This window comes from Phyllostomus discolor, chromosome 8 (genome assembly GCF_004126475.2).
Source record: "Phyllostomus discolor isolate MPI-MPIP mPhyDis1 chromosome 8, mPhyDis1.pri.v3, whole genome shotgun sequence".
Lineage (NCBI taxonomy): Eukaryota > Metazoa > Chordata > Mammalia > Chiroptera > Phyllostomidae > Phyllostomus > Phyllostomus discolor.
In genome coordinates this window covers 8,206,162-8,217,715 of record NC_040910.2, presented here as the reverse complement: position 1 = coordinate 8,217,715, position 11,554 = coordinate 8,206,162, and the positions used below count along the sequence as shown (strand labels likewise).

Below are 11,554 nucleotides of genomic sequence, written 5' to 3'. Positions count from 1 at the left end.
GTGGAAGATCCATGCGTGGAAAAATGGCATAATATGTATCCTAGTTTTATTTATTTCATATGTATACAGCAGTATAAAATCATATAGTACATATACACTCATTTGACTTATGTAGTATTATAGCATTCACAGTAACAAACACTATAGTTAAGATTTAAACTCATCTTTTGTTATAATACCCTGTTTTCACTCACAGATAACTGTCTCAAAAATGTGTTTAGAGCAGAAATTCCCTGCTTACTTTCAGCTCAAGGATGTATGGAGGAATTGGAAGTCTGAGTTCTGTCGTTCAGAAGTTTTGGAGTCTCATGTGAAAACGTAATCTTTTTTTTTGCATCGTTAATGCCATATTTTCACGCAACTCAAAAACATCTGGAGTGTAAAACGTCAAACTATGCATGTGACAAGTTTTCACGAACTAAAAGCCATTTTTCTAACTTTACAAATACTGAAAAATAACAGTGATTAGAAATACATGCATGCACATGGAAGGCAATAGAATTGTAGTCTTATTATTGCCTGTAATACTCTGGCGGCAGCCATCTCCCTGCACTGGCACAGAACGCTGCCCTCTAAAACCTATGCAGAGGTTTCGACGGGAAAAGATACTCTACCGAACAGGAGTTTCACAAAGTACTGTATAAGGGCTTCGTCTGACCTAGCAGAGGGCTATTCCTGGAAGTGCAAACAATATATAAAATAATTTTACTACTCCATGGCATAAAAAATATGGAATTCTATCATTTTCTGTTTTTCTTTTCTTGTTAAAAAGGAACATAGAAAGGATGTTAAATGCAAAGCCTTTACCACTACAAAATTAAAGTTGAAGGGAAAGAACCCAAGACATTGCAATGTGAAAAAGTATGATTTCCAGAAAAATTATCAAGTATACCAATGTTTTAGGTATTTTTTTAGATCCCCGGGTATTAAAAGTACACATAGATATGTGAGGAGGAGGGAAAAACCACACGCAATGACAAAGAGCAATGCTATTATCAGTCAGTAATGTGGATAATTTTCCTTAAATCATTTAAGATTTGCAACATTTTGACTGAGTAATTGTATTAAGGATGAACTTTGCTCCAGTAAGTAACTTTTGGAAGGTAAAATGACTCAATATAATGCACGGTTATTAAAGTTTATGTTAAGAACTGCAAGGATTGTTTTCCATCCTTTTATTGGAGAAGAAGGAGGGTGTCTCCATTAGAAAATGTCTCACAGCAAATTATCACACTATTAAGAAATGAAACAAGAGAATGAGTAACTAAAGTATTTAAATCTTCTATATTACTTAATTTGCAATGTTTGATAAAGGCATTGCATTTAATATCGTCATAAAATAAAATTTACATACTCCTTAATACTTCCCCCAAAAGATGATTCACATATTGAAACAGACATTATTATATATGTACAGTAATTCCTTTGTGATATTTAAATATTTAACTTAAAGTGATTCCACAAAATTATATTCACAGTTAAAAATTAGAATTTTACACGTGGCTGAAATATTTCTAAAAATTGTCATTTGACATACCTTTGAAACATTAAGACACTGTTTCCACAGGAAAATATTTTGACTTTTAACTATTCTAAAACTATGTTAACAAGAAGTAAATACCATAATTATGCTTTTCTGAAATAATTTATTGATGAAATGCTGTCTTATAGTGTGGATATTATTTCTGTGATATATATATAAAATTATGAAAATTTGATATTAGGATGACTAGAGTAAATAGAAACCCTGTTTTACAATTTTTTGCATGTGAATCTAACAAATGTTTATTTGGAAACCTTAAATTGTTGGTTGGTTGCATTTTCTATTCATAGTCGCCATAATAATATATAACAATTTAGCCAATGTACTAAAATCATACCCTTATTCTGTTGCAACTGCTGATTTATTCTGGATGTAGCAGTTGATTAATAACAAATTGTTTGTATCTTATGTTTAAATAATTCTACTTGTCCTATAAATTAGGTAAACATTTTGTTGTTTTTGTTTCTGTACATTGATAATAAAATTTAGGAGCTAAAATGACAATGAGTAAAACTGGTTACTAGGCTATATTAAAAAAACTAATACACAAATATATAAGAAGCTGGTTCAAGAGAGATTATATACAATGATATAAAGGGCTAAATAATTAAAAAAATTAAGTCAAAAGAATTGGTAGAGCTATTATATATAAAGTGAGTATAACCTTATTTCCCATGCACATAAGGCAGATGGATGTGGGTTTTCCCCATAATTATAAAATGATAAATAACAGGTTTTAATTAAAGCAAGGTGATTCAACAAGAAAATCATTTCTTGTTTGAAAAGCAATTACAACAAACACACTTTTTCTAGTTAAATTATATAGAAACATTTTCTTACTAAAATAGTCCATCATTCAAAATATGAATGTAGCAATGCCAAAAGTCTGAGCAATTTTGACTGCTGCACTTAGTGACTATGTGTGCTTTCGTGTCAGAGACGATGAACTTGACTTCGAATATTTGTAAAGGGTCCCCAAAAGACTGGAACAGTACACACATTATTGTGTTCTGTAAACTGATTGTGATTATGACATTAATATCTCATTTGATGACTGTCAAGTCAGTGACACTGTGATGTCACTCAGGTATACACATCAAGGACCTATGAGTATATATGTATGTGTTTTAATGTTAAATCTAAGGAAACTATTCCCATATAAATAAGATAAAAGTGGGTGGAAAACATTTGTTATGTGTTCATTTTTAGTCTATTCTTTAACAACGTAGCATAGCTCAAACTATCATTGTAAAATAAGATCAGGTGAAAATTAAGGGAGATATTTCCAAGTAGGTCTGTAATCTGGATTGGGCAAACCTTTAGATGTAATGTTGAAGATTTTTATTTTTAATGGGAAACTGTGACAATTCTGGGAGGGGGGTTTTGTTTTTTTTTTTTTGGAAGTTTATCTCATATTCTCTGATTTTTCCTCTTTTAGTTTTGTTTCAGTAAGCAATAAATAACAGTAGAAATAAAGGAATAGACGTAAAAGAAAAAAATGCACCCTACTGAATTTAGTGATTAACCTTGTTGACATAAAGTAAAAGGCAGGCTTCCCTTTTCAAGGCTGACTTATGAAGAATTTTCTCATTAATACAACACTGACTACATTTAAGCTACAAAATTTTCACACATAAGGTAATACTGAAACAATAACATACCATGTTTCTATCTCCAAATTTATTAAACTTGCTTTAAATTTAGAGATTGTTTATATGTTATAGTTATTCATTATCAGTTCAGGTATTTATATACCTCTGTATAGTCATATAGAGTTATAAATATCCATGTGTTATTAGAAGTCACATAACTATGTAAAATAAAATTCTGTGTAAGTTATATGATTGAGGACTTCTTAAAATAGTAATCTTCAATTACATATTTTACACCACAAAATGTACAGACACCCAGTGTTTGTTTTTTGTCCTAACAACAAATACAGAAGGATGTATTGATTTTTTATAAAAGCTTTAAATGACTCTAAATTCAAAGCCATAGAAATAGAATTGAAATGATAGACATTGTTGGTATTTAGATGGTATGCATTCAGTGCCCCTCTGATAACATTGGCAGCTATATCTTTGGCATTGGAAATTCAGTACAAGTTCTTGGCAACATTTTGTAGCTTAGAGCTTCATTTTCTTTTAAACAAGGAAAAACAGGGTGGGAGAAGGCATGAAAACTGGGAGGAAACTATTAATGCTTATTTTTTGTCTATGTAAGTTTACCTTTGGGACCCTGAATTACCTTTTACTTTATTGTATGATGCGGACTGTATGAATCCATTTAAAAACCAACTGAGTTGTACCACATTTTAGGAAAATTATATAATATAATATATATTTATATTTATTTAGAAGCTTTGAAATAGTACAGTAAACACTTTGCAACACGGTGTATAAACTACAGAATGTCTTTGATATTTTGTGGGTCTTCAGAATACAACATTTTCTATGACCCACAGGTGAGAAGAACATAATCACAATCTCTCTGGTAAAGTTGGAATAGTTTGGGGAACACTTGATCACACAAAAATAATATAAAACAGTCAAGTCGAAAACAGTGATATTGCATTTGTAATGCACAAATTTCCTTTATCCTTATGACTGGCTTCTCGTGGTGAATATAAACATGGAAAGGGCTCAGTGACATTTGGAGAGTAAGATAGATAGTGCTGTAAACAGGCACACACTGATCGGAGAGGCAAAATCCGTTGCCTAAAGTTTCTACAGTTCTGCACATTTCAACTCATTTCTCAGGCCTGCTGAGAGCAAGGAGGTCCTCTAATTGGCCACGGTGACTGCGGGGGGCAATCGACTACTCAGTTACATACAACTAACTGGATGGCCAAGATAATGAAGTTGAAAAGTTGATGCTTTTGTTGGTCGACTTTGTGCAAATCATGCTGCTTCAGGGAAGTCCTGTAGAATTGACTAGCATATCCTTTTCCGTGCTGTGAAAAAGAAAAGAAAAACACTCTAAGAAAATGAGCTCAACGTTTGGGGTTTAGAATCGAACATGATTGTAACCGACACGAATATACAGCGGAAACGAGTTGTATGCCGAGAGGAGAGTCCCCCCCAGAGTATCAGAATATTGCAGCATTACCTTGGTTTCTATTTGTCACAGTTACTCCGTTGCTGGGCTTTCTAAAGATGACAATTTTGATAGTTTTACAAATAGGTTTGGCATGGGAAATACATACTTCATATATGAACCACCAATTATGTGAGATTAACTTTTAAAAATTATCTATAAACCAACCCCTATTTCACTATTCACACAGGATTCAAGTATTACAAAAATGCATGGCTCTTACATTTTTAGAGCAAGTCTTTAGAATATCTATGAATAACTTGTTATATTTAAGTTAATAAACTCTAAAGTATATGTATTAAAGTAATACATAATAGAACTGTACCTGAAAGTGTTTATGTAGTTAAAGAAATAAAGGGTGATTCACGTTCTAGATTTATTTTCTCATTTTTTCAAATTATATAAAAACCAAACCTTTTTATGGTCCATGATTTTTTAAATGCAGAAATGTATTCACTGAGATGAATCAGTTTTCTCATAAAGAGGGTAGAGGTGAAGAAAATGAAAAGATATCGAATTTGGTCCAATCTTATAAAATGTATTGAAATACATCCAGATTCAATCATTCCGCTTTTATGCTTGTAAGTGTTGTATACATTTATAGTGATAAAGCCTATTTCTTCCCACCGACCCATAATCTCTGTAATATTTGACCATGAGCTCGATGAGAACAGAAACTTGCACCTCTTAGATCAGAATCTGGCAATATTAGATCTATATTGAAGATGAACTGAAACTCAAGGTTGTTCAGTTGGGATAAAAATCACCTACAGCAATATCTCATTGAAAATTAAGAACTAAACTGCAAATGCATGAATGAATGATTTTAATCCGGTGAACAGTTGGCATCCCCCCCCCCCCCAATGTAAGAATATGCTGATCAGTGCAATTCTTCTCCTAAGGTATTCCCATTCATTTCAATTAGATTATTTACGTATACATTTCTCCTAATTTATTTTCCCTTATTTGTCCGTTACTTTTACTCCCAAACTCAGTTTCTGACCAGACCAGCACACATGTCCTTACTAGTTCATCTTTCAGCAGGGATGCAGCAATTAACATTGTAGAAGCAGTTGCTACGTTTTCCAGGAATTAAAGTACAAATGAACAGAGGCATGTACTATATAGTAACCAGCATTGCAAATGACCAAAACATATTCTGTCTTACATCACACAGTATCATGAATTAATAAATGAGTCAGCAACAACACAGGACCACATGGTAACTATTATACCTTACCTGGTCAAATGCTACAGAGAATATTCTGTTAGCAAATAGAAATTTCTTTTAAAAAAAGATCTTTTAAAAGAACCCCATTTTTCTATGCCCTTGAATTCAGTTCCCTGTTTTATGATAAAATGGAGTATAAATGATTCAAATATACTCTGATAATACCAATAAGAATTTAAAACTCTACAGTAAACTAGAATAGTTAGTTACCATAGAAATTCAGGTTTATAAAATAAATTGGAATAAATAACTACAATGACCAAGTAACTTATATTCCAAGCTGAAGAATTACATGAGAGAAAGAGGACACTATTGATAATTGCACAAAGTATTATCTTGAAAGAAATGGATATATTGAAAAGCTATCTTTTAATATAAATGCAGAAATTAGTCAACCTAGCACAGCTTTAAGTCTATAAAATATGTCAGATTAGGTAAAAAAATTACTTTGAGACAAGCTACTCAGATCAATATTGTATGTTCATTTGCATACAAAGAGAAATTATGTTATTAGAGTGGTTCAGAGTTATAAGAACCCAGAAGTTTAGCACTTTATATTCAATATCTTTCACATAAACATAAGCTTAAAAGGCATATAATAATCACTGCTTAGAGTTACTGTGATCTGCTTTTATTTTGCACTACTCCAGTATTGTCTGAATAATATAATCACCTTTCTGTCAGTTCAGCAACGCAAATCTAAATCGGACACATGTGAGGACAGAGACTGAAGGTCAGTACAAATTAGAATGGGGAGGGACGGCTTCCTCCAGCACAGAAGCTAATTTGCCAAGTGTGAAGTGCCGTCAGACAAACTAGGGAAAATGAAATATGATATTATTACTAAAGTCATAGTCACGCACATTTTGTTCTAGGGCCTGAAGGGGTAAATGTGAATACTGAGTAATCATTATTGTTTGGGGACTGTATGAGTTAATAGTGGGTAAGGAGCACACAAGTATTATTTTTTTTTAAAAATCAATGTTATTACCTTTTCAAGTCGGTGCCAACAGCAGTTACTCCTCAGTGTTAACTATTATGACTATGCATTTGCTGAAGCATTTCAGGCTGGAGAGAATGGGTCAGATACATTGAATCTCTCTGTTTTCTTATATATTCTGTATGTTTTAGAGCTATCATGGCATACTTGGAGAATTTCACAAATGCATTTTCCCCTAGCTATTAATCACCATACGTGGGGAACTGGTCACTTGATGTGAATGAAAGATTTTCTTTTTAGTCAAATCCAAAGTAATAGGAAAGAGACTATTAGTATTCCTTTTCACCTCTATTTATTCATTCACTGCATTTATTCTTCATAGTCCATCACAGAAATGTTACATTTAGCATTTATCTCACTGAGTTGCAGATAAAAAAATCACTCAATGGAAAAGTGACATTCAAATATCTACCTTTTTATAATTCAGCATATATATGTATATGTATATTTAGCATATATTTGTATGTATATATCTAGTATATATATAATTTTAATGAAAGTTTAATGATGCCTATTTTTTCTTATATAGTGCAATCCTGTTATTGCCTTTGATAATTTGTAAAGTATATTATTAAACTACAGAACTTTAAAAAATTCTAATTAATGATTTAAGAAGAATAACTATAGGCATGTATGTTTCAAAAACACTTGTAGAAGTATCAGTGCTGATATCCTATTTATATCATGTAAATAGAATAATAGACACTAAAATAATGTGTAATATATTACTATGACAATTTAATAATTTCAGTATTCATATTCCCATACTTTCATAAAAGGAGGCAAAATGCCATTTATACTTATGACCGTACAAACCACAGAAGCTAAAGCAATAAATAAAGCTTGTGAAGTAATCTCGTCTATTTCTGCAACTGAAAAACAGAACAGCCTTCAGACATCCCAGGTGATTGAGACTCTCCACAGCAGCGAAATACTTCAGGGGCTGAGATCAGTAACCTGCTCCAGAGCTCGTCCCAGTGTTTAATGAGCCTCACATCAGGACACTGCTTTATATCTAAGGTGAATCTGGCAAACGAGAGTTTAAGCCCATTACCCTTCGGAGAAGTCAGAAACACCTGCTCTCTGTTCCCAGCGTAAAGCAGTTCACAAGCTGCAAGACAGAAACAGCACGGGGTTCCTCCTAAACAGAGGATCCACAGGCTTTTGTAAATCTCTGTACACTTGGGTGTGTCTGTGTGTGCGCATGCATGTGCAATGTGAAGCTGCCTTCTCACAAAAGCAAGAGCACATTTACAACTGGTTCCAAAGGAGAGGTCTACCCTGAGTTATTGTGACTGTGTTGGTTACCACTCGTATTATGAACAGAGGAGTGTAATTACAGTCACTCAGTTTTGTTCGGCTTAAAAATCCTCACATCTGAATAATTATATTAATTAAAAGTGTTCTGAACTCCAGAACAAAAACCAGTGATAGTGTATCAACTTCTTTAATGAGACAATGCACTTTATTATCAGAATCGGAAATGATTTGAGCAAGATACCCAACATATATAGTTATCACATATAACTTTTCCATCTAGACACAAGAATTGCCAATATCCTAAATATCTTTCTTAAAAACTACAAACATTAAACTCTTTTTAAAATTTGTTTATTGTTGTTCAATTATAGTTGTCCCCATTTTCCTCCATTACTCTGGGTGGAGGAGGCATTAAATTCTTAAATTATTTGTTTTAGGAAAAAAATATACTATGACATAGTGTTTGCATAGAATTTTATATATTGAAGGGAGCTATTTCAAACCTTTCTAGAAATGTTAAAATTATGCCACGGAAGCTTAACTTTTCCTGGCATGAAAAAAATTATTCATGACTCTACCGAGAACACCGAGAACTACCGAGGTGAGCAGGCTCTCCGTGCTAAACAAAACCCCCTTGCCTTGTGGGTATTTTAAAGTCAAGTCTGGGGACTGGATCCACGTTTAAATGCTTTGATCTTACATTGCCATATATTTAGGAAATGGAACTTTAACATATATTGCTCTCCGTGTTTATATCATTGAAAATTGTTCTGAAATTCTGTATCATAATCCACTAAAACATGGAAACTCTGGTTTGTTCCAGAACTATCTGAAAGTCATATCCTTTATATCGGCAAAGAAGTACCCTTGAAATTTCCTTTGAAAACAATTCACTCAATTACATATTACTTTAATAATGACAAGAATACTTTTAAGATTCTAACAAGATATGCACCTTTAAAGAATAAATTGCTTCTTTTTTTTCATTGAGAATTGTGAAGCTGATAATATTTACTGACATTTAGATACTTGTATTTTAAGTAGTTCACTTCAAAATAACATTTAAGGAGATCAAATTATTTACTTCCTATAAGGTTGAAATTAACATTAATTTTCAAAGCAGAAGGCATGGAAGATGCCTGAATAGGATTGGTTATTCCTATAAATATAGAAATGCTGCACCTGTACAGATCTACTTGCAAGAAATGACATCATTGTATCACAATATTAGGGCAACTACTAGTGGTGTGCGTGACTTCATCTTTTATATGAAAGCCAAGCATAAATTCTGGCAACAAAAGATGCAAAAACATAAAAATAAATAGGTAAGACCTTCATTTAAAAAATGCATAGCCATGTACCTATTAACTACTAATAGCCTACCGAAACAGAGATAGCATTTTAAAATAAGTTGACTAAAATCTTAAATAATAAAGCCATGAAGACAAATGAAAAGTCTTCTTGGTGGGTAAATAAAATACTTGTAATGCAATGTATACAAGTTTATTGTCCAAAAAGACACACACACAACTTAGACGCTGTGTGTAAAAGCATGGCTATTTATGTACTATACTTGATGGTCCGATTCCCCCTAACACAATTCACTCCCGTCTCCGTCAGCACGAACGGCAGATTAAAAACAGGGATTGCAGGATCGGAGTGGGGTCGATATGCTGGCATGCTGAGGAGTAACAGCTGACCGCTGGGTTTGCGTGTGGAGAAAACCACCACCACGCTCACGCAGGCGAGGACGCCTGAGACCGCTCGGCTTCAGGAGCACCTTGACAGGGCTGCCAGGTAACACACAGGATGCTCAGTTCCATTTGAATTGCAGGCAAACGGTGACCAATTCGTTAGTCTGCATATGCCCCATGCACTATTTAGGTGTCATGTTCTGGGTTTGTTAAGACTGGGGTGTCTGTGCTCGAGGCACTGCTTCACGTTACTGCAGGAGACACATTTGTTACCACTGAGGCAAATGTTCCACTGAGTTCTCTAGAAAAATGTGGCATTGAATGTCCTAATTATTCTAACACTATAGTTCATGCAATAAATTTTATATGTATTTCCAACAAAAATATTTAAAAGTAAAGTGTCAGAATTTAAAAGGAGATAAATATAATTATCTGAAATATATATTTATATTCAATGACTAATTATTTAATTATCATTAAATGGATACATGCTTGTTATTTAAATTATTTAAAAGTTTATCCTTGTTTGGAGTAAAATCTTTGCTCTTGTGAAATAAATGTAACTAATTAGATAAAGTATTCCTTCTTCTTCGAATAACAAAAATAACTTTAAATGATCTATTCTGAAATCTAACGCTACACATACATTTTTAGGTATTTCCTAGAACCCTCTTACCCTTTCAACTTAATCTTTCAGTAGATAATTAGAGATTTAAAAACTGATGAACAGTGAATCAAATTCAGCCCTAAAAACCATCACAAAAATGCTTAATTATTGAAATAAGATTATGTCATGCTTGTTAAGGTTTAAAATCATTTTAGTTATGTTCTAATTAATTGGAAGATTTAAATCCTTAAACAGTTATAGTATGTTCCAGAAGTTTACACTTTGTGTTTGATTGGGGTTTGTCTTAATTACTGTAAATCTTTAACCACATAATGAGGTAAAAGTATTAGTCATGTTATACCTTATGATGCATAACAGCCATGAAAAGTATCACAATAAATCTAGGAAAATGTTCAAATTTTAAGTAATCAATCAACTTTTCGGAGCCAGTAGGAAATTCTGATAAAATAACATTGGCAATGTGCTTTTACATACAAAACATCTATATCAATATTAAAATCTGACAAAACACAAAACCATCTACATATCTCATAATAAAGTTCTCAAAAAGAAAATCAAAATTTTGCATCACTATTCTTTAAAAAAGCAGCTGAGACACTCAACAGATGCCCTAAGAACACACACACACACAAAACACAGTGTCTAAAAAATATTGAAAATAACTTACTGAATAATCATGAGTGAAAATACCCAACACAAAAACTGTTATATGAAAATCCCAGAAACCTAAAGAAGAGGCAGATAAACCGCCTCTAGCCCTGGTTAGGGACCCTAATCACAGCCTCCTGACCACAATCAGTAACTGCAGTGGATTCTCTTTCGAGTTCATGGTTAAGAACACCTAGTATTTCCTTAATGTCTACATATGTTTATAAAGTATATGTGACAGATAATTTTAAAGACATAGTTTAGTGAAATTAGCAGACGATGAGAGTGAAACATGAGGCTTAAGGAGTCGTCAAAAAGAAAGCGATCGGTCAGAAGAAGAAAACAAAAGAGCCAGCATAGCCAGGGCCAGAGCACAAATGACCTCGAGAATCCCGGCAGGGTGGAAGGTAGTGAAATCAGGAGACAGTGTGTTAGGAGAAGAAATGGTTAGGTT

The 11,554-nt window shown here is 33.0% G+C and overlaps 1 protein-coding gene across 1 annotated transcript in view; it reads right to left on the bottom strand.

The window, feature by feature from the left end:
- Positions 1 to 324: 324 nt before the first annotated feature.
- Positions 325 to 11,554, bottom strand: part of PCDH10 (protocadherin 10) — a 42,699-nt gene continuing 31,469 nt past the window's right edge. The window contains exon 5 of the mRNA XM_036031819.1: positions 325 to 4,496. Within this exon, the coding sequence (XP_035887712.1) occupies positions 4,477 to 4,496 (20 nt within the window). The 3' untranslated portion in view covers positions 325 to 4,476. The remainder of the gene's footprint in view (positions 4,497 to 11,554) is intronic.